At 47.3% G+C, this 25148-nt stretch overlaps 10 protein-coding genes across 13 annotated transcripts; 5 read left to right on the top strand and 5 right to left on the bottom strand.

Moving 5' to 3' along the window:
• Window positions 1-634: 634 nt before the first annotated feature.
• Window positions 635-1558, top strand: LOC108138841 (serine protease 1-like). The gene has a single exon (XM_017261352.2). It carries the CDS (start codon window positions 671-673, stop codon window positions 1514-1516), a length of 846 nt encoding a protein of 281 aa, XP_017116841.1. The 5' UTR covers window positions 635-670; the 3' UTR covers window positions 1517-1558.
• Window positions 1559-1764: 206 nt separating this feature from the next.
• LOC108138843 (serine protease 1-like) lies at window positions 1765-2606 on the bottom strand. Its single transcript, XM_017261355.2, has one exon. It carries the CDS (start codon window positions 2572-2574, stop codon window positions 1798-1800), a length of 777 nt encoding a protein of 258 aa, XP_017116844.1. The 5' UTR covers window positions 2575-2606; the 3' UTR covers window positions 1765-1797.
• Window positions 2607-4057: 1451 nt separating this feature from the next.
• On the top strand, window positions 4058-4892 carry LOC108138844 (serine protease 1). Its single transcript, XM_017261356.2, has one exon. The coding sequence runs from the start codon at window positions 4083-4085 to the stop codon at window positions 4857-4859; it is 777 nt and encodes a 258-aa protein (XP_017116845.1). The 5' UTR covers window positions 4058-4082; the 3' UTR covers window positions 4860-4892.
• A 207-nt stretch (window positions 4893-5099) lies between these two features.
• On the bottom strand, window positions 5100-6023 carry LOC108138840 (serine protease 1-like). The gene has a single exon (XM_017261351.2). The coding sequence runs from the start codon at window positions 5985-5987 to the stop codon at window positions 5142-5144; it is 846 nt and encodes a 281-aa protein (XP_017116840.1). The 5' UTR covers window positions 5988-6023; the 3' UTR covers window positions 5100-5141.
• A 509-nt stretch (window positions 6024-6532) lies between these two features.
• LOC108138989 (F-box/LRR-repeat protein 15) lies at window positions 6533-8092 on the top strand. Of its 2 annotated transcripts, none has more exons than XM_017261576.2 (2): window positions 6533-7408; window positions 7515-7721. In XM_017261576.2, exons 1-2 carry the CDS (start codon window positions 6633-6635, stop codon window positions 7696-7698), a joined length of 960 nt encoding a protein of 319 aa, XP_017117065.1. In that variant the 5' UTR covers window positions 6533-6632; the 3' UTR covers window positions 7699-7721. The 2 variants fall into 2 exon arrangements, with proteins under 2 accessions (XP_017117065.1, XP_017117064.1); XM_017261575.2 differs by lacking the exon at window positions 7515-7721 and adding an exon at window positions 7728-8092 and having other exon boundaries at window positions 6535-7408.
• LOC108138988 (geranylgeranyl transferase type-1 subunit beta) lies at window positions 7965-10586 on the bottom strand. Of its 2 annotated transcripts, XM_017261574.2 has the most exons (4): window positions 10462-10586; window positions 10134-10245; window positions 9914-10064; window positions 7965-9132 (listed from the first exon to the last, which is right to left on the bottom strand). In XM_017261574.2, exons 2-4 carry the CDS (start codon window positions 10241-10243, stop codon window positions 8203-8205), a joined length of 1191 nt encoding a protein of 396 aa, XP_017117063.1. In that variant the 5' UTR covers window positions 10244-10245; window positions 10462-10586; the 3' UTR covers window positions 7965-8202. The 2 variants fall into 2 exon arrangements, with proteins under 2 accessions (XP_017117063.1, XP_041566370.1); XM_041710436.1 differs by lacking the exon at window positions 10462-10586 and having other exon boundaries at window positions 10134-10411.
• A 231-nt stretch (window positions 10587-10817) lies between these two features.
• Window positions 10818-11933, top strand: LOC108139085 (probable 39S ribosomal protein L24, mitochondrial). The gene is made up of 4 exons (XM_017261711.1): window positions 10818-10987; window positions 11103-11256; window positions 11320-11709; window positions 11773-11933. Exons 1-4 carry the CDS (start codon window positions 10904-10906, stop codon window positions 11886-11888), a joined length of 744 nt encoding a protein of 247 aa, XP_017117200.1. The 5' UTR covers window positions 10818-10903; the 3' UTR covers window positions 11889-11933.
• Window positions 11876-13767, bottom strand: LOC108138635. The gene is made up of 5 exons (XM_017260973.2): window positions 13261-13767; window positions 12916-13191; window positions 12448-12848; window positions 12202-12387; window positions 11876-12142 (listed from the first exon to the last, which is right to left on the bottom strand). Exons 1-5 carry the CDS (start codon window positions 13357-13359, stop codon window positions 11956-11958), a joined length of 1149 nt encoding a protein of 382 aa, XP_017116462.1. The 5' UTR covers window positions 13360-13767; the 3' UTR covers window positions 11876-11955.
• Window positions 13768-15425: 1658 nt separating this feature from the next.
• LOC108138622 (mucin-2) lies at window positions 15426-19992 on the bottom strand. Of its 2 annotated transcripts, XM_041710451.1 has the most exons (3): window positions 19912-19992; window positions 16461-19839; window positions 15426-16307 (listed from the first exon to the last, which is right to left on the bottom strand). In XM_041710451.1, exons 1-3 carry the CDS (start codon window positions 19937-19939, stop codon window positions 15467-15469), a joined length of 4248 nt encoding a protein of 1415 aa, XP_041566385.1. In that variant the 5' UTR covers window positions 19940-19992; the 3' UTR covers window positions 15426-15466. The 2 variants fall into 2 exon arrangements, with proteins under 2 accessions (XP_041566385.1, XP_041566384.1); XM_041710450.1 differs by having other exon boundaries at window positions 15426-19839.
• A 1143-nt stretch (window positions 19993-21135) lies between these two features.
• On the top strand, window positions 21136-24977 carry LOC108139035 (P protein). The gene is made up of 7 exons (XM_017261644.1): window positions 21136-21483; window positions 22036-22449; window positions 22516-22688; window positions 22828-23170; window positions 23228-23616; window positions 23683-24009; window positions 24067-24977. The coding sequence occupies exons 1-7, from the start codon at window positions 21258-21260 to the stop codon at window positions 24739-24741; spliced, it is 2547 nt and encodes an 848-aa protein (XP_017117133.1). The 5' UTR covers window positions 21136-21257; the 3' UTR covers window positions 24742-24977.
• The last annotated feature ends 171 nt before the right edge of the window (window positions 24978-25148 follow it).

Below are 25148 nucleotides of genomic sequence, written 5' to 3'. Positions count from 1 at the left end.
GTCTTTATTGGTGACTATTATTGACTTCATTGTTGACTATTGGAGACTTTATTGGCTACTTAACTCGCTACTTCATTGACGAGTTCATGGACGACATCTTTAACGACATTTTTGGAGACTTTATTAGTGACTTCATTGGTGTTTTTATTATTTTAAAATAATAATAATAATAAATATATGTAAGAAATATATTTAAAAGCTTATTTTCCCCGTGTAATGTTCGCATTGCCAGTAAATGAGTCCTTAATCTCTTTCCCGCTTCTGTTCGCGTGCGCCATTTTGTCGTGGCTCGGGATGAATGAGTGGCTTATCAGGACTTATCAGGTCTTATCAGCAGATCAGCTCCAAGTGGCCGCATGTCCACGGCGATAGATCCGCACAATCTTTTAATGAATGAGTCGCGGTGGGGAACTCGAATCGAGTGGCAAGACATGAGCCGGAAAGAGTGGGTCTCGGATAGGTGCATCACAGAGAGTTCCCTGTAGTGACAGTGCCGAAAGTTGGAGGCGTGCGAAAATAACTTGATAAGATTGCCGCTCTGCAAGACCAAGTGGATTGAACTTTCGAGTGGCGAAAAGGAAGATCCGCACCGATATGATTAGGCGGTGGGGTATATAAATCACTGCCGGGGCGCAGGCCATCCAGTTGTACTCAAGCAATTGTAATCAACATGAAGCTGTTCCTCACTGTCCTGGCCGTGGCCGTTGCCTGTGCCTCCGCCTCCGCCTCCGCTCTGCCCCAGAAGGTGCAGCCGGTGCCCCTGAAGGACGCCGTCGTGGGTCCCGGAGGATCTGCCTCGATCGAGGGTCGCATCACCAATGGCTACGGCGCCTCCGAGGGCAGGGTGCCCTACATCGTGGGCCTGGGCTTCAGCAGCGGCGGCGGTGGCTGGTGGTGCGGTGGCTCGATCATCGGTCACAACTGGGTGGTGACGGCCGCCCACTGCACCCACGGCGCCAACTCCGTGACCATCTACTACGGAGCCCTGTGGCGTCTGCAGCCCCAGTTCACCCACACCGTGAGCAGCGGCAGCTTCCGCCAGCACCCGCACTACAACACCAACAACCTGAACAACGACATCTCGCTGATCAACACCCCGCACGTGGACTTCTGGCACCTGGTCAACAAGGTGGAGCTGCCCAACGGCAACGAGCGCTACAATAACTTCGCCGGCTGGTGGGCCCTGGCCTCCGGATGGGGCAAGACCTGCGACAACTGCGGCGTGTCCGACTACCTGAACTGCGTGGACTCCCAGATCATCGGCCGCAGCGAGTGCGCCGGCGTCTACGGCACCGATGTGATCACCGACCACGTCATCTGCACCTCCACCCCCGGCGGCAGGTCCACCTGCTCCGGCGACTCCGGCGGTCCCCTGGTCATCCACGACGGCAACAAGCTGGTCGGCGTCACCTCCTTCGTGGCCTCTAGCGGATGCACCTCGGGCCTGCCCGACGGCTTCACCCGCGTCACCAGCTACCTGGACTGGATCCGCGACCACACCGGCATCTCCTACTAAGCAGCTCTCTTTCGCTTTTGAAGTAAACTGTTTCGCATTTAACCGACGGTTGTTTTATGATTTTCAACTTGTAAGAAATTGGACTAAGGGTAGTAGATCACACACGCTGATTTATAGGATTGTCATTAAAGGGATGGAAATATTTTTTTTTCCTATTTTCAAAGTCAGCAACCATCTAATGATGATGTTTAGTGATGTTTAATCCCGATCCCTACTTTACTCTAAACAATTAAAAACCTGCAGGGGACTTGCTCTTCAAATGCTCGATTTATTTAAGACAGTTAGTAGGAAATGCCGGTGTGGTCGCGGATCCAGTCCAGGTGGTAGGTGACGCGCTGGAATCCAGCCGGAGCACCCCACGTGCAGCCGCTCGCGGAGACGAAGTTGCTGACTCCCACCAGCTTGCTGCCGTCGTGTGTGACCAGGGGACCGCCGGAGTCTCCTCCGCAGATGGACTTGCCGTCGACGTTGCGGGTGCAGATGATGTTGTCGCCCACGTTGCCGTAGGTCCAGCCGCACTCTTCGTTGTGGACGATCTGGAGATCGACGCACTGCAGCCAGTCGGGCAGCGGGCTGCCGTCGTAGGTGCCGCCCCATCCGCAGGCCACGGCCCAGTACTCGTTGTAGTTGTTGTAGCGGTCGTTGTAGCTGGGCAGCTCCACCTTGTTGACCATGTGCCAGAAGTCCACGTGCGGGATGCGGATCAGGGCGATGTCGGCGTTGGAGTGCTTGATGAAGTTGCCGTTTCCGACGGTGTGGGTGAACTGGGCGTTGGTGCGCCAGGTGGCCCCGAAGTAGACGGTCACGGAGCCGGCGTCTCCGATGCAGTGCTCGGCGGTCAGGACCCAGTCGTGGGCGATGATGGAGCCACCGCACCACCATCCTCCGCTGAAGCCCAGACCCACCGTGTAGGGGGCCTTGCCCTCGGGGGCGGCGTATCCGTTTGTGATGCGGCCCTCCATCTTGGTGGCCTTGGGCAGGTCCTTCACGAACACCTTCTCCTCGAAGGCGGCGGCCGAGGCCACGGCCAGGGCTAGAATAGCTAGGAACACCTTCATCTCGATGTCGACAACTGGTTTCTGTTCCCGGAGTAGCCGCCTTTATAGGCATCCGCGGTTCGGAGTCCTATCTGCCGCTTAGCAGGGCTCGTAAATATCCCTCGAGAGACCCATAAATGAAGTCAGTGATAAGAGTGCGACAGGAATCGAATTCGGTGGTGCCCAGAAGGTCAATAAATCTATACGGTTGTATCACAGCTGGTAAAATCCATAATTGGTAGTGGAGATTATAAGTTTGATTTAGCAGTAATTGCAGCAATCCTTATAAACCTTTCTTATTTATGGTGATCGCAGTTAATTAGAATGCACCGAAACTGGCACAACTCATTTAAAATTAAACTGTCATTGTCGATAAGATTAATAATATTATTAACAGCCAGCAGAGCAATGAATACTGAAGGGCTAAGGTCTAGTGCAAGACTCAAGGTAGTATTTTGCTAAGTTTTCTATCTTGTGAAAAATTTTGTATGTTAGAGATAGGTCTATTGATAAGGACATTAACGGAAATGTCAATTTTAAGTGAGCACCTGTAATACAGATTAGAAGTCTAAGGATTAGACTTGTACTATCTTTAATCAGAGATATTTATTAAAATGCTAAATAAAATTATATATAGTATTATAGATTAAACGACCACAAAATGTAACTCACAGTTTTGTTGATAAGAATATGGAAAGTTTGAGTATACATATATGTATATATATACATTGATACAATTTGAAAAGTTAAGATTTGGGTTTGCCAAATGCGCAAAGCCCAAATCTTATCGACAATAGGTCTGAAAAGTAGATTTATAAATAGGCAGAATGATGAATAATTACAAATGAAAGTGAATCGAAAATATCTTACTGCATTTATGCCCTTGCAGAGGGTATTATAATTTCAGTCAAAAATTAGCAAACAGTAAAGGAACATTTCCGATAATAATAATAATAAAAATCCTCAGAGGGCAAAGTCTATAGCTTACCTTGACAGCACCTTGTATTAAGTTCGAATCTGAATGGGAAAATCCATTTACGCAAGTTAACCTTGCATTCCCATCAATGAGCAGCAAAAAACAATAAACAATTTCTAATCAAATGATGCTAAATTATATACAATCAGCGTAAACGTTTTTTTTTGTTGACAAACAACTCATATTGAAATTTATTCATGTTCAGAGATGGTTGTAAATTTAAGAGTGTTTAAAATTATGATTATTATGAAAAGTCTGCGAGGGCTATAAAAATTAGCTATAGATACTTAGCTTAGCACTTAGCACTTAGCTAATATAATTATAAAATGTATTTATAGAAATTAATAATAAAATATTCAGTTGGTTCCATCCGCCAGAAAGACTTCTAAGTTAAGTAGCTCCTTTCCGCTCTTATCAAAGCCATCGTTTATGGAAGTTTCGATGAATATTTACAGGCCCATCAAAGCTTAAGATAGGGATAATGAGAACCGGGTTCTGGGAGGGCGTATAAAAGACCGACTGCCTGGAGTAGAAGCCAGTTGTCGACATCGAGATGAAGGTGTTCCTAGCTATTCTAGCCCTGGCCGTGGCCTCGGCCGCCGCCTTCGAGGAGAAGGTGTTCGTGAAGGACCTGCCCAAGGCCACCAAGATGGAGGGCCGCATCACAAACGGATACGCCGCCCCCGAGGGCAAGGCCCCCTACACGGTGGGTCTGGGCTTCAGCGGAGGATGGTGGTGCGGTGGCTCCATCATCGCCCACGACTGGGTCCTGACCGCCGAGCACTGCATCGGAGACGCCGGCTCCGTGACCGTCTACTTCGGGGCCACCTGGCGCACCAACGCCCAGTTCACCCACACCGTCGGAAACGGCAACTTCATCAAGCACTCCAACGCCGACATCGCCCTGATCCGCATCCCGCACGTGGACTTCTGGCACATGGTCAACAAGGTGGAGCTGCCCAGCTACAACGACCGCTACAACAACTACAACGAGTACTGGGCCGTGGCCTGCGGATGGGGCGGCACCTACGACGGCAGCCCGCTGCCCGACTGGCTGCAGTGCGTCGATCTCCAGATCGTCCACAACGAAGAGTGCGGCTGGACCTACGGCAACGTGGGCGACAACATCATCTGCACCCGCAACGTCGACGGCAAGTCCATCTGCGGAGGAGACTCCGGCGGTCCCCTGGTCACACACGACGGCAGCAAGCTGGTGGGAGTCAGCAACTTCGTCTCCGCGAGCGGCTGCACGTGGGGTGCTCCGGCTGGATTCCAGCGCGTCACCTACCACCTGGACTGGATCCGCGACCACACCGGCATTTCCTACTAACTGTCTTAAATAAATCGAGCATTTGAAGAGCAAGTCCCCTGCAGGTTTTTAATTGTTTAGAGTAAAGTAGGGATCGGGATTAAACATCACTAAACATCATCATTAGATGGTTGCTGACTTTGAAAATAGGAAAAAAAAAATATTTCCATCCCTTTAATGACAATCCTATAAATCAGCGTGTGTGATCTACTACCCTTAGTCCAATTTCTTACAAGTTGAAAATCATAAAACAACCGTCGGTTAAATGCGAAACAGTTTACTTCAAAAGCGAAAGAGAGCTGCTTAGTAGGAGATGCCGGTGTGGTCGCGGATCCAGTCCAGGTAGCTGGTGACGCGGGTGAAGCCGTCGGGCAGGCCCGAGGTGCATCCGCTAGAGGCCACGAAGGAGGTGACGCCGACCAGCTTGTTGCCGTCGTGGATGACCAGGGGACCGCCGGAGTCGCCGGAGCAGGTGGACCTGCCGCCGGGGGTGGAGGTGCAGATGACGTGGTCGGTGATCACATCGGTGCCGTAGACGCCGGCGCACTCGCTGCGGCCGATGATCTGGGAGTCCACGCAGTTCAGGTAGTCGGACACGCCGCAGTTGTCGCAGGTCTTGCCCCATCCGGAGGCCAGGGCCCACCAGCCGGCGAAGTTATTGTAGCGCTCGTTGCCGTTGGGCAGCTCCACCTTGTTGACCAGGTGCCAGAAGTCCACGTGCGGGGTGTTGATCAGCGAGATGTCGTTGTTCAGGTTGTTGGTGTTGTAGTGCGGGTGCTGGCGGAAGCTGCCGCTGCTCACGGTGTGGGTGAACTGGGGCTGCAGACGCCACAGGGCTCCGTAGTAGATGGTCACGGAGTTGGCGCCGTGGGTGCAGTGGGCGGCCGTCACCACCCAGTTGTGACCGATGATCGAGCCACCGCACCACCAGCCACCGCCGCCGCTGCTGAAGCCCAGGCCCACGATGTAGGGCACCCTGCCCTCGGAGGCGCCGTAGCCATTGGTGATGCGACCCTCGATCGAGGCAGATCCTCCGGGACCCACGACGGCGTCCTTCAGGGGCACCGGCTGCACCTTCTGGGGCAGAGCGGAGGCGGAGGCGGAGGCACAGGCAACGGCCACGGCCAGGACAGTGAGGAACAGCTTCATGTTGATTACAATTGCTTGAGTACAACTGGATGGCCTGCGCCCCGGCAGTGATTTATATACCCCACCGCCTAATCATATCGGTGCGGATCTTCCTTTTCGCCACTCGAAAGTTCAATCCACTTGGTCTTTCTGCGCGACAATCTTATCAAGTTAATTTCGCATGCTTCCAAATTTCGGTACTATCATTGCTGGGCACTCTCCAATCCGTCAACCCATCCGGCTCAACATGATGGTGGGAGTCACCAACTTCGTCTTTTCCAGCGGCTGATTAGATTTAAAAGGAACATCCCTCAAAGATTTTATGAGTGGAATATAGTGGGATAAAAGAAACGGGACTTGATCCATTTCTTAAAATCAATGTAAAAATATTCATTGATGCAGGGTTTGGTTGCATGGAACTACAAATCGGGGTCACCAAGTTTAATTATCACTGAATTTTGAATTTTGTAGAAATACTGGTTAAAATACCGCCAAAAAGTTGTTTTCGTCTAGAAGGGTTACACTAATGAGTTTGCTATTTTGTGTGAATGACAAACAGCTGATTGATTGCAAGTAAACAATACAATTACGTTCTCGCATTGCACCAGAGGTTTGCGTTGGAAGTGCTCTGTTCGGAGAGCAGATCTCGTAATCGGACGCGGCAGCATGTGCACACTGCATCCCGAGGAGGAGGCCCATCTGGTGGCGATGGCCAGTGGCGGTCCCCGAACCAGGACACCCAGCCCAAGGCCACTCGTTTCCTTATCCAATCCCGCACCACGGTCGCTGTTCGACGTCTGCTGGGATGATGTGCTTATCCCGCAGGTGGCCGTCTATCTGTCGCTCAAGGATCTCTTCAACCTGCGCTGCTGCTCGCGTACCGCGCTCCGCTTTGTGGAGGCTGCCCTGGAGAAGCGGCAGGAACTGCATCTCTCCGGGAACAACTCAAGCAATATCGATGTGGGCTTCCGAGTGCTGGCCCGCTGCTGTCGCCGGCTGGAGGTGCTCCACTTGGCCTGCTGCCGCTGGCTGACGGACGAGCTGCTCCTCCCGCTGCTGGCCAACAACAAGAAACGCCTGTGGGCCGTCAACCTGAACGAGTGCACCAACATCACGGCCCTCTCGCTCCAGCCCATCATCGTGGAGTGCAAGGATCTGCGCGTGCTTAAGCTGTCCAAGTGCCAGTGGCTGACCACTGGAGCCGTGGATGCTCTCACCCTGCACCAGAGCAAGCTGGTGGAGTTCGACATCTCGTATTGTGGAGCCATCGGAGAACGCTGCCTGATCATCTTTTTTCGGAAACTCAACAAACTTACCGTCCTTTCGCTGGCGAATACGCCCAGTGTGACCGACCAGGTGCTCATCCAGATCGGGAACTATTGCCGCGAGCTGGAGCACATCAACCTGATCGGCTGTGCGGCCATCTCCGACTATGGAGTGCAGTAAGTAATCCCTGATCCCGTTCTCTGTAGTCCCGTGCGTGCCTTGTGTCTGTGTGTTTCTGGGGAAGCGAATCTGCATCTGCATCCGCATCTGCGTATTTTTCAGCGCTCTGACAGTGCACTGTCCACGTCTCCAGACCCTGCTCATCCGCCGTTGTCCGCGGGTCACGGAACTCTCCTTGGCGCCGCTCCGGCAGCGGCGCCTCCACATCGATAGACCACAGCAAGACTTGGGACACAACGCCTACAACCTGAACGACTTCTATCCCAGCGATTTTCTTGTTTACTAGCCTCCACTCCGTTCTCCCCTTTTCCGCAGCGCCCTCACCCAGAGCTGTCCACTGCTCCAGTCGCTGATGGTGCAGCGCTGTCCACTGGTCACGGAACGCGTGCTGGCCCCTCTCCGCGGACGAGTCCACATCGATCGACCCGGCATGGGCTACATGCCGGCCATGCAACATCATCGCCTGTTCCTGCAGGTGTGAGATATTAAACCCCCTGATTCCGGACCAATAAAAACTCAATTTACCAAGGAGGCTTTCGAGGCTAGCCAATGTTTTCGCTGTAAATACATGCCTCGGCATGGGACGCTTTAATTTATCTTTAAGCTTAATTTTACACTTTGTTAACATTAATTTAGGCTGTACAATAAACATAATTAGTTAATCATCTTTCTCTCCAAAAGCTCGAGCTTTTCGCATTAAAATACAGGTAAAAAAGCGTGGCTAAAATGCGGCCAATCTAAATACAATAGTGTGCTTTAACATTCCCCTTGGACTTTGTGCGGATTCCCATCATTGTGCCGGAATCAATGGCGAACTAGAGGTAGTCGATGTGGTGGATTTCGCTTCGCCGCTCTTCGCCAGCTTTAGTTGCTGCTCGAGGCCGGAGCTCAGACCGAGGTCTGAGTCGCCCCGACCATCTCCAGATCGCCACTGCTCGTGCAGGTGCTGCAGGTGGACGTAGGCGGCCATGGACATGTTCAAACTGGGATTCACGGGACTCAGACCGGGCTCGCCGGTGAAGGCCAGGCCACAGAGGCCAAGGTATGTGTGAAAGGGATCTGGTGTGGCCTGCGGCCACTTGGCGAAGCCACCAACTAACTTGTCCTGTGTGCTCAGGATGTATTCGCGATTCTTGGCGTAGTCCGTTAGCTCGAAGCTGTCCAGAATACAGAGTGAAGCACCAATCCAGAAGGAGTAACAGGTATCGACCGGCTTATTGGGGCGTCCCTGGAATCCATCCACCTGTCGAAAGATAAGCCAGCGCTTCATTCGCTCCTTCGTGGCGGCATCCAGGCGATGCAACTGTCCACTTAGATGCAGAGCTGCCAAGGCACAGAACGTGGTGCCGCCATGGGCCTCGCCCTCCAGTTCCTGGCTGAAACCGTAATCGTACCGCAGGCTCCGAATGATGAACTGAAACATCGCCTCCTTGTTCACATCGCCCCAGTAGTCCAGCATGTAACAGATGGTGGCGGCGCAGTACACGAAACGCATATCATCCTCGCTGCCATCGATGCAGGCGCTGAAGCTGCCCTCCGCCTTCTGAACTGCCGCCACTCCGTCCACAATGCTCTTGCGGTCCAGGCGGGACAGATCGTCGCCCAGGGTGACCAGCACTGCCAGGCTGGTGTATGTCATAGCCAGGTGACCCCACTGATACTTCCGCATGCATTCCAAGATCTCGGCATCCTCGCTTTTCGGCACCATGGCGCGGCAGCCCTGCAAAGAGTTCCAATTAGTTGATCTATCTATCTTAAAGTGGTTTTGCATGTTGCTCTGCCATCGCTGATAAAGCATTTTTCGATAAAACCAAGGTGGCGGTGGGAGGGGTTGTTTTCTGGTGAATCAAGCTGCTGCGCAAATGGAGAACTCCCCTACAATTATGCATATTCGTACAGTGAAGGTCGAAATAATAGCAATGTGAAGTCTAGTTTAGTATAAGCGGTTCTTTGAAGAGATTCTTCTTTCTCTAAAAAACTTAAACAAAAAAAAAATACTCACTTTCATAAATCAAATTTAATGAATCGTTATGCAAAACTTTATACTGAGAAATTAAATTAAGCAATAAATTTAAAACTGAGTCTTTGGTCCTATTAAATCATCAGTCATTGTACATACCATGTGCAAGCAGGTATCTTTACAATGGTTGGTGGGAAAATAAACGTGGACCCTTGGTCAAGCATTTAAAAACCATATGTACAAATCGTTAGTATCCTATGACGTGAATTTGCTAATTATTTAGAGCCATCAAAGGTAGTTTAAGTTGGTTGTAACCAGGTAGCTTAACAAAATAAACTTTGTTGCTGAATTTCGGAGAAGGAAATACGACTGCTCGCATATCAACTGGCTGGATAAACAACCAATATACTGGGGGATGGGACAAGGTCTGCCCGCAGTGTCTACTGCCACGCCACGTATATAAGATAAGGAGTTCGAATGGGATGTGTCTGTCTTGCCAACACGGTGTTTGTTCACCTGACAGATGCGAATTTATGCTCACCATGAAGCCACCGCAGTTTTTCTCATCGTCGCGTGGCACCACCAATCCGCCGTAGATCCAGTCGATGATGTCCTGCCTCATTTGAGGCGGCACCAGATGCAGGGAGTTGAGCACATCCAGGCCACAGACGGCGAAGAACACAATGGTGCTCCTGGGGCGGAAAAAAGGGAAATGGTTATCCAGCTGGAAAGGAAGGATCATGACAGAACCACCCACTCACCTGGTGTTATCATGCGAGGCCATGCGAGCCGGCAGTAGATTGAGGAAGCGCAGCAGGTTCTTGGCGTGTTTGGAGAGCAGCACAGGCTCCGGATCGGCGTGGTCTTCCATATCTATGTGGTGGGACATATTGCTTGTTATTCTACGAACTTATGGCTGGGCAGGAACTGGGTTATCTGGGTGTGAGTGCTGTGATATGGATATGACTAAGCGCAGTGAGGCCCCTTCTCGAATGGATGGATGGATGATCAGACGCTCTCCGTACGCGAGTGCGACTTCCAATGGAGCTGCACTGGCACGTGTCCACATTTATATGGTCTAGCATTTACCTTTTGTTTATAATAAGCCGGTTTGCATCGCAATTTAGGGCTGCGGCGAACGATAAAAAAAACCAGCAGCGGCACAAATATCAGCTGCTTCTTCTTCGTGTATTTGCCAATAACACCGAAATCGCTTACACTGAGCATACGTTGGTTGTAAAAGAATTTGTATATTTAAAAAGTTATATCTGCAAAAATAATTATACGCTTTGCATTGAAAGTGAAAAAAATTGGTCAAAAATGTTCATACATTAAAATATATAATTTTATTTTACGATTTTTTGTAATGTAATTACATATTAATATATTTTGAATTAAATCGCCGCATAAACACTCAAAAAATTCTTCACGTGCTTTTCGTTGTGAATGGCTTTTCATTAGGTCCAAACAGCTGATAGCAAGCCGCATTTAATTTCTTAGTTTTTGTTAATTGTTGAATTAATCTTGCACAATGCGTATAACACAATTTTTGGCCAGCAAATTGAAGAACTTCTCCAATCTGCCCAAGGAATACATGGAGCGCAGCAAAAAGCAGGTAAGCGAAAAGTCCCTTTTCATTGAAGAACTTGCCCCAAGCGACTCACGTAACAGATCGTATGGGAAATGTAGCCGCATTAATGAACCCAAAAATGTTTATAAATTTTCAACAGGTGTACTGGCAAACGCCAAAGGAAGTTAATTACCTACCTCGCACAGTGGAGCGGAAGCGCTTCCGATACACTACAAACCGTCCGTGGACAGGACACTTCCGGCAACAGAATATGCCCGGAACAGTGCGTCGCAAGGTGCTGGTGGAACCAATTGGTAAGCATAAGGTCTATGATATACTCTAAAATCTCCTAAAACATGTTTTGATTATCCCCTCAGAGGATTGGAGCTTCTTCCGCGGCGATCGCATCGAAGTCCTGGTGGGCAAGGACAAGGGAAAGCAAGGAATCGTCACTCAGGTAATCCCCGAGCGCAACTGGGTCATTGTGGAGGGCCTCAACTGGCACTACCGCAAGGTGGGCGGTGAGAAAGAGTTTCCCGGCATCATAATCAAGTCCGAGGCACCGCTGCACGTCACCAAGGACATCCGTCTGGTGGATCCCTCCGATCTGCAGGGCACCGACTTTGAGTGGCGCTTCACGGAAGAGGGCGAAAAGGTGCGCGTGTCCCTGCGATCGGGCAGGATCATACCCGTGCCAGAGACAAACAACCAGACGCACGATTACAAAACACCAAATGCCTATATCGAAAGGGAGAAGGATACGCCGGGTAAATTATATCACCATATATCAATAATTTTTCCGTAATGCCATATGTTTCTGCCCACTTTAGGTGCTGTGGTGGGTGAAATTACCTTCCAACCCAAGCTGTCCACCTTCGAGATGGACATCATGGAGGAAATGGGCATCAAGGAGGAACGCACGCCAGCCAAGAGCTATTGGTACTAATGCTATGCCTATTGTTTATTAAAGTAATGTACAAACAACCCACAATATTGAGCCAGTTAGTTTCTTGTCATTTGCGCACTGTGCCAAACACCTCCTCGCGATGATCCCTTAGCGTCTTGGCCAATCTGCTAACGGCCTGCTCCGCCTTGTCAAAGTCGGGCCGCAGAGTGCTGTTGAAGGTCTCGTAGAGCCATGTGCAGGATTTGGATATGTTCGATTCGTAGCTGGTAAAGACGCGACTGGTGTGCTCATACCTAAAAGGATTCAGCTTATATTGGACAAGATTTCGCATGAGACTAAGATGATAACTCACCGCGCCTTATTGGCTATGTCTGTGATAAGATACGTATTACAGTGCTTGACGGCTACGACTTGGCGATGACTTATGTACTTCAGTTCCACATGCGGTAATGCGAGCTGAGCCGCCTCCAAAGAGATCATGGAGGCATGGAGTAGACTTCGGCTGTCCAAAGCCCATTGCAGTTTCTGTTTGGGATCGCTGAAAGGAGTTATTACATGTCAACAATACAAGTCAAATAGTTATCATTAAGCAACCCACATCATCCTGCCCAGTTGTCGCCAATGCTTCATTGCTTGAGTGGAGGAGTTAGCAGCAGCTCTGAGCAGCAATCCGCAGATCCGCCACTGCTCCAAGGCGCTGCCCAGCTTATCCCTTGTATCTCGGGCCGTCTCCAACTGCTCATCAATGCTCTCCTCCAGTCTGGTCATGTAGGTTCCTCCGCTTATATACGCTATTATCCCATCCTGCCTCACATACAGCTCGTTCAACTCCGCATAGCTCTCGACCAGAGTCTTTAGACGCTGCTTGGTGTGTTCCAGCAGCTCTCCGTAGTAACGAATGCTGAGCAAATACAAAGCCGACTCGCTCAGGTTGGCAAAGAAGTCCTCGTGCATGGAAGCCTTTCGGGCATCGCCAATAACGCCCAGATTGTAGGCTAGCTATTAACGGAAGTTAATAATATACTAGAGCAAATTTCATCACAGGCTCTAATGGCATGCCATTTACCTGGGCCAGGTCCTTTGTGGGGGTGTTAGCCACAATTGGGTCGCCCTGCCGGCCCGTTGTGTAATTCGGCAGGGTCAACGTCTCCTCCTCCGTTTCCCGCTGCCTCTCCCGCATCAGAGCCACACCCATGCCCATTCCCTCGAGTCCCAGCATCGCCTCGTGCTTGCCCTGAAGGTGTTCCACCCAGGCCTCGGCGGTGGCCATTCGCGGACCCGGACAGGTGCCCTCCAGCTTGCTGATCTTTTCGTCCAAGCGCACATACTGCTCGACAATGTTCTGGTAGCGCAAAGGAAGGCATATTGATTAAGATTAAGGCGTGAGGTGAAGGTGCTCGAGCACGATTACCAATACTCCGGTGGCGCCATTCTGACGAGGTTGCATTTCCGAGGTGACCTCCGTGACTACAGGATTCGTCTGCGTATCCATTGAGGAGCCGCAGCCCATCGCTCAGGTACGAAGTGTCCGAAGTGCTGCACGAAGGTGGATCGTTCTGCGGGCGATGACATCTTCCGCCTCGGACCTTTCCAGCTCGCCTGTCCAGCGCTGAATGAGCTTTCGTGGTTCTGTCATGTCCACTTATGAGGGAAAACACAATAACAAAATTATTTTTTTTGCGCTCTAGCCATTGAGCAGAGCCAAACCAAATCCGCCCCCGACCCATTTAGAGAGGGCTAGGGCTAGGGAATGAATCTGTCGTTACCCCCTTTGTGTGCACGTGTGGGTCCTTTAGAGTGGACTGGTACACACAAAAATTACGCATATGACATGTATACCAAACTGATGCTAATTTAAATCTGAAGGATATCCCTTGTCGACAACCTTACAATATATCTAACTTGGGATTGTGTTTTCTAAATCTTAAGCAATATTGTTTTAATAAATAAAGTGATGAACAACAAATTTTAAAGCTAGACTGGTACTCAAAAAAATTACGCATACGTCGTGTATATCAAACAATGTTAAAAAAATTTGAAGCAATTCCTTATAATTTTTTTTTATAAATACTTATATATATTTAAATTTTGGTATTCGTAATGTAAAAATCATTAATTTTTGTCAAACGAATTTTAAGCAATTCCCTTTAAATTAATTATAGTGTTCCGACTTTTTTAAGCTTTAAGGTTCACCCCGAAAACCTTTTGTGTGTCAACAACTTGTTATTTGCCTTGCTAGCTGTTTTCGTTGGTGAGTCCACCACACTTTGTTGGATTTGTGAATTGGCACACTGTGTATTTGTATTAACAAGTTAACAAAAAACAACAACAAAAAGGCAGCCATTAACATCTGCTCATTGTGTAGGAAATGTGCAAGCTCACCCGAATGAAGGACGAACTTTTAGTGGTAGTGTGGCGGAGTCCTCTATAAATTGGGTACTAATCGACTCGAAACATAATCCATCAGCAGGATAATAATCTAGATTTTGATAAATTACCAGCAAATTAAGGGTTGACTTTGGTAGGGAAAGCTGAACGATTAGTGAGCTTGGAATACCCTTTGTAGGGAAATTTTGTCCTATTAATTTCATTACTTCCTTAATATAATATTTTTTATAGTAGAAAATATTTAGTATTGATTTTCTTCAACATATTTTTTGATATTACAAAAACCAGTAGTATTATTTGGAGTAATGAAAAAGTTTAAGATTAAACACATTTATAGTTCTATGATAGCATTTTAATCTTAACATCAACTAATAGATTTAAGCGGTTGCGAAATACACAAAGTAGTCTTTTAAAAAGTTAACAGTTTCTTGAGAATTTGCTTAAGCCCACTTTTTGTCACCGCCAGTTAGTGACTAAGCAAATTTAATATGGAGTGAGTTCTTAATCCCCTTGACAGTTGGTCATTAAACCTGTCCAAACGTGGTTTCCAACTTTTACGGGCTCTTGAGCAATCACGTAAAATACAAATAAGTAGATCGACCACATGTCGCATGAGCAATGAAGTGAACCCGAACGCGTTGGCGTCAGAAAATAATGGGTCATGTGACTACGTATAAATAAGTAATAAACTGACCAAGTGGCGAAAAAAGGAGGTGTGCAAACTGCAAACTTGTTGATGTATGGCGCTCAAGTTTTTATGGGAAAGCGAAGAAGGCGAGCAAAACATGGTAATCCAGAAAACCCTACAAGCGCCTGCGCCATTCTGGAAATCAACGATGAGGAGAGCAGGAAATGGTAGCAGCATGACCAGCTCGATGGAATACGAATCCTGCTGTAAATATTATATATACTTCATACCCATCTACCCTTATCTGCAGCAAAGAGTTTTGTAAAAATACACCTTTTGTACAGTTTTATACATTTACAAATTTAGCAATGTTAAACCAATATTAATATTATTTTTACGATTTTCTATTTGCGTGTTTGAATAATTGAGAACCAAGTTCGTAAACTTCTGTTTAAAGTTTTAAGACTTACATTTTATCAGCATCATTCAATAAATTCATACATAACTTTTTTTTTAACAAACATTTTATTAAAGAAAAATACAATTTAACAATTTTTCAATTAAACTAATAACATATATATTTTAAATAACTCTTATTAAATTAAAGACGTGGACACAAGCATCTTCTGATTAGATCTTCCTGGTACTTCACACCCTTCAATAGGTTTTCGCAAATGTTTTCACAGTCGTCGGATGTGGGGGTCACTACTGGTGGTCTTGGCCACTGAGGCCATGGCCACTGAGGATACGGCATGTTACCCGGTAACTGTGGCCATTGCGGGAAATTCGGGCTGGGCTGCCAGGGCCACCCGGCGTTGGGGTAAGATGGGTAGGGGTACCACCAAGACCACGGCGGGATCTGGCTGGGAGGTTGGGGTCGGCAGGGACAAGGACGACGCGTCGTGGTTATCGGACGAGGTGTTGTCCTAGTTGTCGTGGGTATGGTAATCGCTGCGGTTGTCGTACAAATCGTTGGAGTCGTTGTGGGAGCAGGCGTTGGTGTTGTTTGTGAAGTACATGTCGGTGTTGTTGTAGTGCACATTGTAGTGGTACTTGATGGGCCACATGTGGGTGCTGTTGTTGTGCATCTTGCAGTGGTAGTTGTTGAGGCTGTTGTTGAACATATTGGAGTGGTAGTCGTTGGGGCACAAGAAGATGCTGTTGTTGTGCATACTGGAGTGGTAGTTGTTGGGGCTCTCGTAGGTACAGTTGTTGTACATCTTGGAGTAGTAGTAGTGGTTGGTGCACATGTGGATACGGTTGTTGTACATCTTGGAGAAGTAGTAGTGATTGGGGCACTCGTGGATACGGTTGTTGTGCATCTTGGAGTACTAGTAGTGGTTGGTGCACATGTGGATACGGTTGTTGTACATCTTGGAGTAGTAGTAGTGGTTGGGGCACTCGTGGCTACGGTTGTTGTGCATCTTGGAGTACTAGTAGTGGTTGGTGCACATGTGGATACGGTTGTTGTACATCTTGGAGTAGTAGTAGTGGTTGGGGCACTCGTGGGTACGGTTGTTGTACATCTTGGCGTAGTAGTAGTTGTTGGGGTACCTGTGGCTACGGTTGTTGTACATCTTGGAGTAGTAGTAGTGGTTGGTGCACATGTGGATACGGTTGTTGTACATCTTGGAGTAGTAGTAGTGGTTGGTGCACATGTGGATACGGTTGTTGTACATCTTGGAGTAGTAGTAGTGGTTGGGGCACTAGTGGATACGGCTGTTGTACATTTTGGAGTACTAGTAGTGGTTGGTGCACATGTGGATACGGTTGTTGTACATCTTGGAGTAGTAGTAGTGGTTGGGGCACTCGTGGCTACGGTTGTTGTGCATCTTGGAGTACTAGTAGTGGTTGGTGCACATGTGGATACGGTTGTTGTACATCTTGGAGTAGTAGTAGTGGTTGGGGCACTCGTGGGTACAGTTGTTGTACATCTTGGCGTAGTAGTAGTTGTTGGGGTACTTGTGGCTACGGTTGTTGTGCATCTTGGAGTAGTAGTAGTGGTTGGGGCACTCGTGGATACGGTTGTTGTACATCTTGGAGTAGTAGTAGTGGTTGGGGCACTCGTGGCTACGGTTGTTGTGCATCTTGGAGTACTAGTAGTGGTTGGTGCACATGTGGATACGGTTGTTGTACATCTTGGAGTAGTAGTAGTGGTTGGGGCACTCGTGGATACGGTTGTTGTACATCTTGGAGTAGTAGTAGTGGTTGGGGCACTCGTGGGTACAGTTGTTGTACATCTTGGCGTAGTAGTAGTTGTTGGGGTACTTGTGGCTACGGTTGTTGTGCATCTTGGAGTAGTAGTAGTGGTTGGGGCACTCGTGGATACGGTTGTTGTACATCTTGGAGTAGTAGTAGTGGTTGGGGCACTCGTGGATACGGTTGTTGTACATCTTGGAGTAGTAGTAGTGGTTGGGGCACTCGTGGGTACGGTTGTTGTACATCTTGGCGTAGTAGTAGTTGTTGGGGTACTTGTGGCTACGGTTGTTGTACATCTTGGAGTAGTAGTAGTGGTTGGTGCACATGTGGATACGGTTGTTGTACATCTTGGAGTAGTAGTAGTGGTTGGTGCACATGTGGATACGGTTGTTGTACATCTTGGAGTAGTAGTAGTGGTTGGTGCACACGTGGATACGGTTGTTGTGCATCTTGGAGTAGTAGTAGTGGTTGGGGCACTCGTGGGTACAGTTGTTGTGCATCTTGGAGTAGTAGTAGTGGTTGGGGCACTCGTGGATACGGTTGTTGTACATCTTGGAGTAGTAGTAGTGGTTGGTGCACATGTGGATACGGTTGTTGTACATCTTGGAGTAGTAGTAGTGGTTGGTGCACACGTGGATACGGTTGTTGTGCATCTTGGAGTAGTAGTAGTGGTTGGGGCACTCGTGGGTACAGTTGTTGTGCATCTTGGAGTAGTAGTAGTGGTTGGGGCACTCGTGGATACGGTTGTTGTACATCTTGGAGTAGTAGTAGTGGTTGGGGCACTCGTGGATACGGTTGTTGTACATCTTGGAGTAGTAGTAGTGGTTGGGGCACTCGTGGGTACAGTTGTTGTACATCTTGGCGTAGTAGTAGTTGTTGGGGTACTTGTGGCTACGGTTGTTGTGCATCTTGGAGTAGTAGTAGTGGTTGGGGCACTCGTGGATACGGTTGTTGTACATCTTGGAGTAGTAGTAGTGGTTGGGGCACTCGTGGATACGGTTGTTGTACATCTTGGAGTAGTAGTAGTGGTTGGGGCACTCGTGGGTACGGTTGTTGTACATCTTGGCGTAGTAGTAGTTGTTGGGGTACTTGTGGCTACGGTTGTTGTACATCTTGGAGTAGTAGTAGTGGTTGGTGCACATGTGGATACGGTTGTTGTACATCTTGGAGTAGTAGTAGTGGTTGGTGCACATGTGGATACGGTTGTTGTACATCTTGGAGTAGTAGTAGTGGTTGGTGCACACGTGGATACGGTTGTTGTGCATCTTGGAGTAGTAGTAGTGGTTGGGGCACTCGTGGGTACAGTTGTTGTGCATCTTGGAGTAGTAGTAGTGGTTGGGGCACTCGTGGATACGGTTGTTGTACATCTTGGAGTAGTAGTAGTGGTTGGTGCACATGTGGATACGGTTGTTGTACATCTTGGAGTAGTAGTAGTGGTTGGTGCACACGTGGATACGGTTGTTGTGCATCTTGGAGTAGTAGTAGTGGTTGGGGCACTCGTGGGTACAGTTGTTGTGCATCTTGGAGTAGTAGTAGTGGTTGGGGCACTCGTGGATACGGTTGTTGTACATCTTGGAGTAGTTGTAGTGGTTGGTGCACATGTGGATACGGTTGTTGTGCATCTTGGCGTAGTAGTAGTGGTTGGTGCATTCGTGGCTACGGTTGTTGTACATCTTGGAGTAGTAGTAGTGGTTGGTGCACTTGTGGATGCTGTTGTAGTGCACTTTGTAGTGGTAGTTGTTGGGGTACAGGTAGATGCTGTTGTTGTGCATCTTTGAGTGGTAGTTGTTGGGGGAATTGTGGAAGATGTTGTTGTGCATACTGGAGTGGTAGTGGTTGGGGCACTCGTGGATATGGTTGTTGTGCATCTTGGAGTTGTTGTAGTGGTTGGGGTACAGGTAGATGCGGTTGTTGTGCATCTTTGAGTGGTAGTTGTTGGGGGAATTGTGGACGATGTTGTTGTGCATTCTGGGGTGGTAGTTGTTGGGGCACAGGTTGATGTTGTAGTTGTCGTAGTTGTTGAGGCGCATGTAGATGCAGTTGTGGTGCATTTTTGAGTGGTAGTTGTTGGAGCACAAGAGGAAGGTGTTGTAATAGGAGTTGTTGTGGTCGTGGTGCAAGTAGATGCTGTTGGGGTTGTGGTAGGTACTGGAGTGGAAGTCTCTGCTGTACAGGAACTTGTGGTTTGAACGCTGCAGGGACATGTAGGAATCGCCGTAGAAGTTTCAACACTACAGGGACAGGTTGGTATTGCCGTAGAAGTCATCACGGTACAGGTACTAGTGGGTAATGCAGTAGACGTTTCTTGGGTACTGGTACAACTTTGGGTAGTGATTTCAGTACACAACGGAGTTGTAGTGTCGCTGCATACCACTGTACTTGTGTCAGTGGATGATTCGGTAGATGTATCAGTACTGCTTGTAGTAGTTTGATCGGAGCAACCGCTATCCGTGGTCGTTATAGGCCCATCTGTAGTATCCGGAGTGGCTGGCGTGGTGGTGGTTCGTTTTGTGGTCCTTTTAGTGGTTGTGGTTCTTTTCGTCGTTGTGGTTCGTTTTGTGGTTGTGGTTCGTTTGGTGGTTGTGGTTCGTTTGGTGGTTGTTCTCGGTTTTTTAGTTGTGGTTGTATCCTCACAGACACACGGCTCCATCGGTTGGGGATCCCAGATTGTGTCTCCATCATCTCCGGGTACTATTTCCTCCACGGGACCATCCTTTAGATTTTGTAAATCGAAATCTGCCTTTACCTCTGTAAACTGTATGAGCAGAATGCTCACTACAATAAAAGAGTGTTGTTGTTTAAACATATACAGCGTTTCCGCTTAATAGTGAAATGGATACTATTTACCAGTTATGCAGATGAGCGCTAATTTCATTTTGTTACTCTTCGCAATTTGCGATGATAGTCTTTTAGAGGGGCACTGCGTACGACTTATATAGGTTTCATTTCTGCCGAAATTCAGTTTGCTCAAACCTTGCATGTGTGCAAATATTTCCTTTGTGCATTTAACTTTTTATTAATAGGGCAAAAGTTGTGTAAACAGGTTCACTTTTATGTTTGGGCAAGCTTACTAAAACAGCCGTTTTCGGCACGTTTCTTATGCATACAATTGTTAAATCAACCCTCAGTTAACGGTCGTTGCAGGATGCAAATTTGGAGATTGCCAGGAAATTTTCCACTTCATGGCCACAATATGTTTCTTATATACAGATTTACGCAAATCATAACTCGTTTATAAAAAGAAAGGTCAATAAATGTTATCTCGTTTTTGGACATCAATTCCAAAATAAAGAAATAATTTTATTATGTACGAAATTAGCAAAACAACACATTTTTTCGATTTCATAAAGATGTATGATTAATGAGTTAATTATTGTTCAAACTTGTTCAAAATATTTATTTTTAAAAAATTTTTAGCTTGGCAATAATATTTTGTATAACTTTTTCTATAATATATTTAACAATAGTTCTAGACAACCAACAACACTATTTTCTTAAATCCCGAAAAGTTTGCAAAATATAGCTTTGAATAAAAATAATTTCAAGAAAATATTTAAAAACTCTAAAGTTTAATGATTTTGATTCAATATCAATGAGGGGCTTCAAAACGTCGATATTAACGTCACCTGGAGGTTGAAACGCATTCCCTATATAAAAACATATATATACCAACCGCATGTCGTTTAAGCAATTGAGTGCATTTAAACTCGTGGGTGGCAGAAATTAGTAGGTCATGAAAATGCGTTTGAATAAGTCATAATCTAGCGAAGTGTTGACAATCGTGGGAGTGCAAACTGCAAACTTGTTGATGGGAATTGTTACCCCCAAATGAGGCGAGCAAAACATTATAACTCACAACAATATCTCGGCGCCTGCGCCATCCTGGAAATCGGCGACCATGCAGCCCCAACGAACTGAAGGTCGGCGAGGAGGGGCGATAAGGGGCGTTTTCACTTTCAATATTGAAAGCAGCGCCGGCGGCTGAATGGAAACCGAAACCCCGCAACTGTTTCGCATCCGACTCGGATTTGTATTCGGTCGCTGAAGATTCCGCTCAGTCGCATTGTGCCTCGTGTGCGGCAAAGATGTCCGCTACTGTACCTCGCTGACTGACGTCCATTGCCACAATCTCTGGAAAAGCTCCCACGCTCTGCCCCCCAACTAACCGTGCAACCTGCTGATTTTCGTAGACTATGGGTCTGCGGGATACCATTCGAAATCTTCGGCCGGATAGTCCCGGGCGGAAAAACTGCAGCATAGAGCTGCAGCACCGCAGTCCGAGGAGCGGCTGCCATCACAACCAGGTGGCCGCCGTCCAGGTCACCGAGCAGTCGCTACAGGTATGGCGCGCACTGCCCGCCGAAATCCGCCATGATCCCAGCATGGCCAGTTTTCAGATGGAAAACGATCGCATCCATGGTGAGTCTATATCATTTCCAATAGTTAATCTTAATAGTTGACCAGAGGTTTTTTAGCTTTCGGTTGACAATATGCTTAAATATTAGTAACCAACAACACTATTTGTTTGCTTAAACATCAAAAGAATTTCTTATTATTGTTTTAATTAAATGTGATATTTTTAAAAATAGTTTTGGTGCTGGAAACAATGTATTTTAAACCGTGAAATATAAATCAATTTGTAGAATTCGATTTATTAATTTTATTTATATTATTTTATCTTGTTTTATTATTTAATTTTATAGTTTTTATTTAATTTAAATACTCGTTAATTCTAAAAAATCGAAAAAAGCCAGTTAAACCAAAGGAATTTACAATTTTAACTATTTCATTACGTTAAATAAACACGTTAAACGTTTTGCCGACACAAAATTCATGGTAAAATCATGGTATTCAATGACTGTTTCCCCAGTGTATACAAATCCCTAGCATTTAAATCGATAAACTGTCAAACAAGGCCATTCCCAGGTCTTAGCTAGGCTCATTAATAATTTAAACGCCACCCACTTGTAGGTTCCTCGGCGGGAGCCAGTGACGATGAGGATGAGGATGGCTATGATGAGGATGATGATGAGAACAGGAAGAACGCTAGTCGGCTGCAGGACGAGCCTGGCTCCAGTTACGCTGGCTCCGACTTCCTGGACATCAAGAACAGGCCGGGTGATGAGAATGCCACCGATGACGAGGGCACCACCCACTCCGACCACGACCACGAAGCGGCCAATGGCCCTGGCAATGCCAAGTCCCAGGCCCGCCGCATCCATCACAAGTCCAAGCGCTCCAAGGACCAGCTACAGCGGGACAAACTGTGGAAACGGGGTGGACTGCTCCTCTTCTGGCTGCTGGCCGCCGTGGTCCTGATCTCGGTGGGTGAGAAGCATCTGCTGGAGAAGACCATTGATGTGCCGCAGGGCGAACAGGGAAAATGTGAGTGGTTATCTTATAAATAATAAGTATATATATTTATTAATGTCATATGTATACCCTTTTTAGTTTTTAAGTTGCTGCAAAAACCCACCGGAGATTTTCGTTTGAAAATCCATGGCGCCTTCAGAGAGCTCTCCACGCTGGATGCCCCTGAAAATGAGACTTTGAGCTTTAGATTTCTGACTGTGCAGCCGCAGGTGTCCAATTACATTGGCGAGAATCGCAGCAAGGTGTTTCAGGTGGGTATTTATCTTATAATTTAAACAGAATTATATTTTTAAATTCCAAAATTTATTTAACAAATTTTTAAAGTTGATTTTTTCTATAGGAAAGGCGAACTTAAATAGTAATAGTTTTGCTTATGTATTTTCCTTATAGGACATCCTTCCAGCTTGGCGTCTACCTTTGCTTTCTGAGGAGGAACTGGTACGTTCTCCGGCAGTGGCCAGTAATAAGACCTATCAAATGACCCAGGAACTGAACGACATCCTGGCCGAAAAGGAAAGCGAGTTCCGTTTGCATATCCACAGCGATGTGGAGACCGATTTGGCCATCATTCTGAACTACAATCCCTTGATAGTGAATGCCAGGACAGGCAGCATTCTGGCTGGCCTGATCCTGTTGATCTTCTATGCCCTGCTGGTGTGGGAACTGTTTGAAAGGACCTTTGTGGCCATGATCTGCTCGATCCTTTCGGTGACAGCTCTGGCCTGCTTTAATGGTGGGTTATTAACCACAAATTTCTTATTTAATTTATTTATCTATCTATATTCCCCAGATCGCCCCAATATGGATGAGATTATCCAATGGATGGACATGGAGCTACTGACTCTAATCTTTTGCATGATGCTGCTCATTCTGATACTGACAGAAACTGGTGTTTTCGACTACTTGGCCGTCTTTTGTTTCGAGATCTCGGGTGGCAAGATTTGGCCCATGATATATAGTCTCTGTTTGGTCACCTGTCTGGTGTCCAGTGTGCTGGACAATATGACCACTGTGCTGCTCCTGACCCCAGTGGCAATTCGATTGTGCGAGGTGATGCAGTTGGATCCACTGCCCGCCGTGATGGGCATAATAGTGCATGCCAATATCGGAGGAGCTTTAACACCCATCGGCGATCCCATCAGCATTATAGTCAGCACCAATCACTTTATTGTGGATAATGTAAGTCGTATGATAAGACTGTGTTAAGGGGGATTAAACATTAACATAAATTGTTGATCTTTTCAGGACGTTACCTTCCCCACCTTTGTGGCCCACACATTCCCAGGTGTCCTGCTGGCCGTCGTCCAAAGTTGTCTCTATCTGCGCATTTTCTATCGCAACATCGATGCACTACGTCTCAATGAGCCCAAGGAGATGAGTGAACTGAGGAGGGAGATGAAGGTGTGGCAGAGGGCCCTTAACGCTGTGGGCTCCTGTTCCAAGGATGCGCAACTGGTGAGGGGAACCCTTCTGGGCAAAGTTAAGCAGCTAAAGAGGACCCTGAGAAGATTGCAAAAGGGTGTGGGATCCTCGGAGGTATATACCAACACACTGGATGAACTGAAGCAGAAGGTAATAAGAGACTATGAAGCTATCAAAGAAACTCTGTAACCAGTGATCTCTTTTCAGTACCCCATCAAAAACAAGACATTGCTTTTACAATCCGCTGGAGCCCTGATATTCGTAATAGTCTGCTTCTTCATTCAATCCGTGCCCCATTGGAGGACCCTGCCCCTTGGATGGGTGGCCCTGCTGGGCGTGATCCTGCTCCTGATCATCCTGAATCGCGATGACATGGAGCACCTCATGCACCGCATCGAATGGACCACCCTCCTCTTCTTTGCGGCCATGTTCGTGATGATGGAGTGCGTGGAGCGGCTGGGCATCTTCTCCTGCATCGGTGAGCTCACCGAACATGTGATTCTTTCGGTTGGGAAGAACCATCGTCTGGCTATGGCCATTTTCATGATATTGTGGATGTCGGCACTGGCATCCTCCATTTTGGACAGTATTCCAGTGGCCGCCATGATGGTGAAGTTGGTGACCTCACTGGTGGCCAAACCATCGCTGGGATTGCCCCTGCAGCCACTCGTTTGGGCTCTGACCTTGGGCGCTTCGATGGGCGGCAATGGGACGCTGTACGGAGCCTCAGCCAATGTCATTGCAGCCGGAATCGCCGAGCAACATGGCTATAAGCTCTCATTCACCCGGTATTTGAGAACCGTTTTTCCCATGATGCTGGGACAGATCACCCTGATGACTGTCTATCTACTCGTGGCCCACGTCGTCTTCGAATGGCATTGATTCTCCCTCCGTAATATATCTCCTAGTCCAGTCCCTATTTTATAATATCTAATTATAGTTAATGGAAAATGTTTTTTCAATTAAAATCTAACGTTGTTTTGTGTGAGTTGTCCTTTTATATTCGCCTCTTGATGTTTTTAATCTGTTTTGAAACATGTATAGCAAAAATATCTATATCTAAGCGTTTGTTTATTATTGGCAAATGTATAAAAATATACAAAAAATATGGAAGTCCATATGCCTTGGCGTTTGTACTATAAATTTTGGCTGGACTGATGGAAATGAACAAACTTTTCGGGGGCCTCTCAAGGCAGCATCTGTAGTGTCGTGTAAAATTCACTAATTTTAGATTTTATTGTTTGAGGTCAAAGTGGGGAAATTGTAAAAATTAATCAGGCGATAAATAG

Source organism: Drosophila elegans, unplaced genomic scaffold (assembly GCF_018152505.1).
Source record: "Drosophila elegans isolate 14027-0461.03 unplaced genomic scaffold, ASM1815250v1 contig_814, whole genome shotgun sequence".
Taxonomy (NCBI): Eukaryota; Metazoa; Arthropoda; class Insecta; order Diptera; family Drosophilidae; genus Drosophila; species Drosophila elegans.
Note: the sequence above shows the minus strand (reverse complement) of the source record. Positions and strands in the feature narration are given on the sequence as shown.

Coding starts and splice junctions, on each gene's coding strand:
- LOC108138988 (XM_041710436.1), bottom strand. CDS start 10,261: ATGTCCCACCACATAGATATGGAAGACCACGCCGATCCGGAGCCTGTG. Junction 10,065..10,133: donor GCCTCGCATGATAACACCAG/GTGAGTGGGTGG, acceptor TTTCCGCCCCAG/GAGCACCATTGTGTTCTTCG. Junction 9,133..9,913: donor AAAACTGCGGTGGCTTCATG/GTGAGCATAAAT, acceptor AACTCTTTGCAG/GGCTGCCGCGCCATGGTGCC.
- LOC108139085 (XM_017261711.1), top strand. CDS start 10,904: ATGCGTATAACACAATTTTTGGCCAGCAAATTGAAGAACTTCTCCAAT. Junction 10,988..11,102: donor TGGAGCGCAGCAAAAAGCAG/GTAAGCGAAAAG, acceptor AATTTTCAACAG/GTGTACTGGCAAACGCCAAA. Junction 11,710..11,772: donor AAGGGAGAAGGATACGCCGG/GTAAATTATATC, acceptor TGCCCACTTTAG/GTGCTGTGGTGGGTGAAATT.
- LOC108138844 (XM_017261356.2), top strand. CDS start 4,083: ATGAAGGTGTTCCTAGCTATTCTAGCCCTGGCCGTGGCCTCGGCCGCC.
- LOC108138840 (XM_017261351.2), bottom strand. CDS start 5,987: ATGAAGCTGTTCCTCACTGTCCTGGCCGTGGCCGTTGCCTGTGCCTCC.
- LOC108138841 (XM_017261352.2), top strand. CDS start 671: ATGAAGCTGTTCCTCACTGTCCTGGCCGTGGCCGTTGCCTGTGCCTCC.
- LOC108138989 (XM_017261576.2), top strand. CDS start 6,633: ATGTGCACACTGCATCCCGAGGAGGAGGCCCATCTGGTGGCGATGGCC. Junction 7,409..7,514: donor ATCTCCGACTATGGAGTGCA/GTAAGTAATCCC, acceptor CGTATTTTTCAG/CGCTCTGACAGTGCACTGTC.
- LOC108138622 (XM_041710450.1), bottom strand. CDS start 19,939: ATGAAATTAGCGCTCATCTGCATAACTG. Junction 19,840..19,911: donor AGCGCTCATCTGCATAACTG/GTAAATAGTATC, acceptor CTTTTATTGTAG/TGAGCATTCTGCTCATACAG.
- LOC108139035 (XM_017261644.1), top strand. CDS start 21,258: ATGGGTCTGCGGGATACCATTCGAAATCTTCGGCCGGATAGTCCCGGG. Junction 22,689..22,827: donor ATCGCAGCAAGGTGTTTCAG/GTGGGTATTTAT, acceptor TTTTCCTTATAG/GACATCCTTCCAGCTTGGCG. Junction 23,617..23,682: donor ATCACTTTATTGTGGATAAT/GTAAGTCGTATG, acceptor TGATCTTTTCAG/GACGTTACCTTCCCCACCTT.
- LOC108138843 (XM_017261355.2), bottom strand. CDS start 2,574: ATGAAGGTGTTCCTAGCTATTCTAGCCCTGGCCGTGGCCTCGGCCGCC.
- LOC108138635 (XM_017260973.2), bottom strand. CDS start 13,359: ATGGGCTGCGGCTCCTCAATGGATACGCAGACGAATCCTGTAGTCACG. Junction 13,192..13,260: donor ATGGCGCCACCGGAGTATTG/GTAATCGTGCTC, acceptor TTGCGCTACCAG/AACATTGTCGAGCAGTATGT. Junction 12,388..12,447: donor CGACAACTGGGCAGGATGAT/GTGGGTTGCTTA, acceptor AACTCCTTTCAG/CGATCCCAAACAGAAACTGC.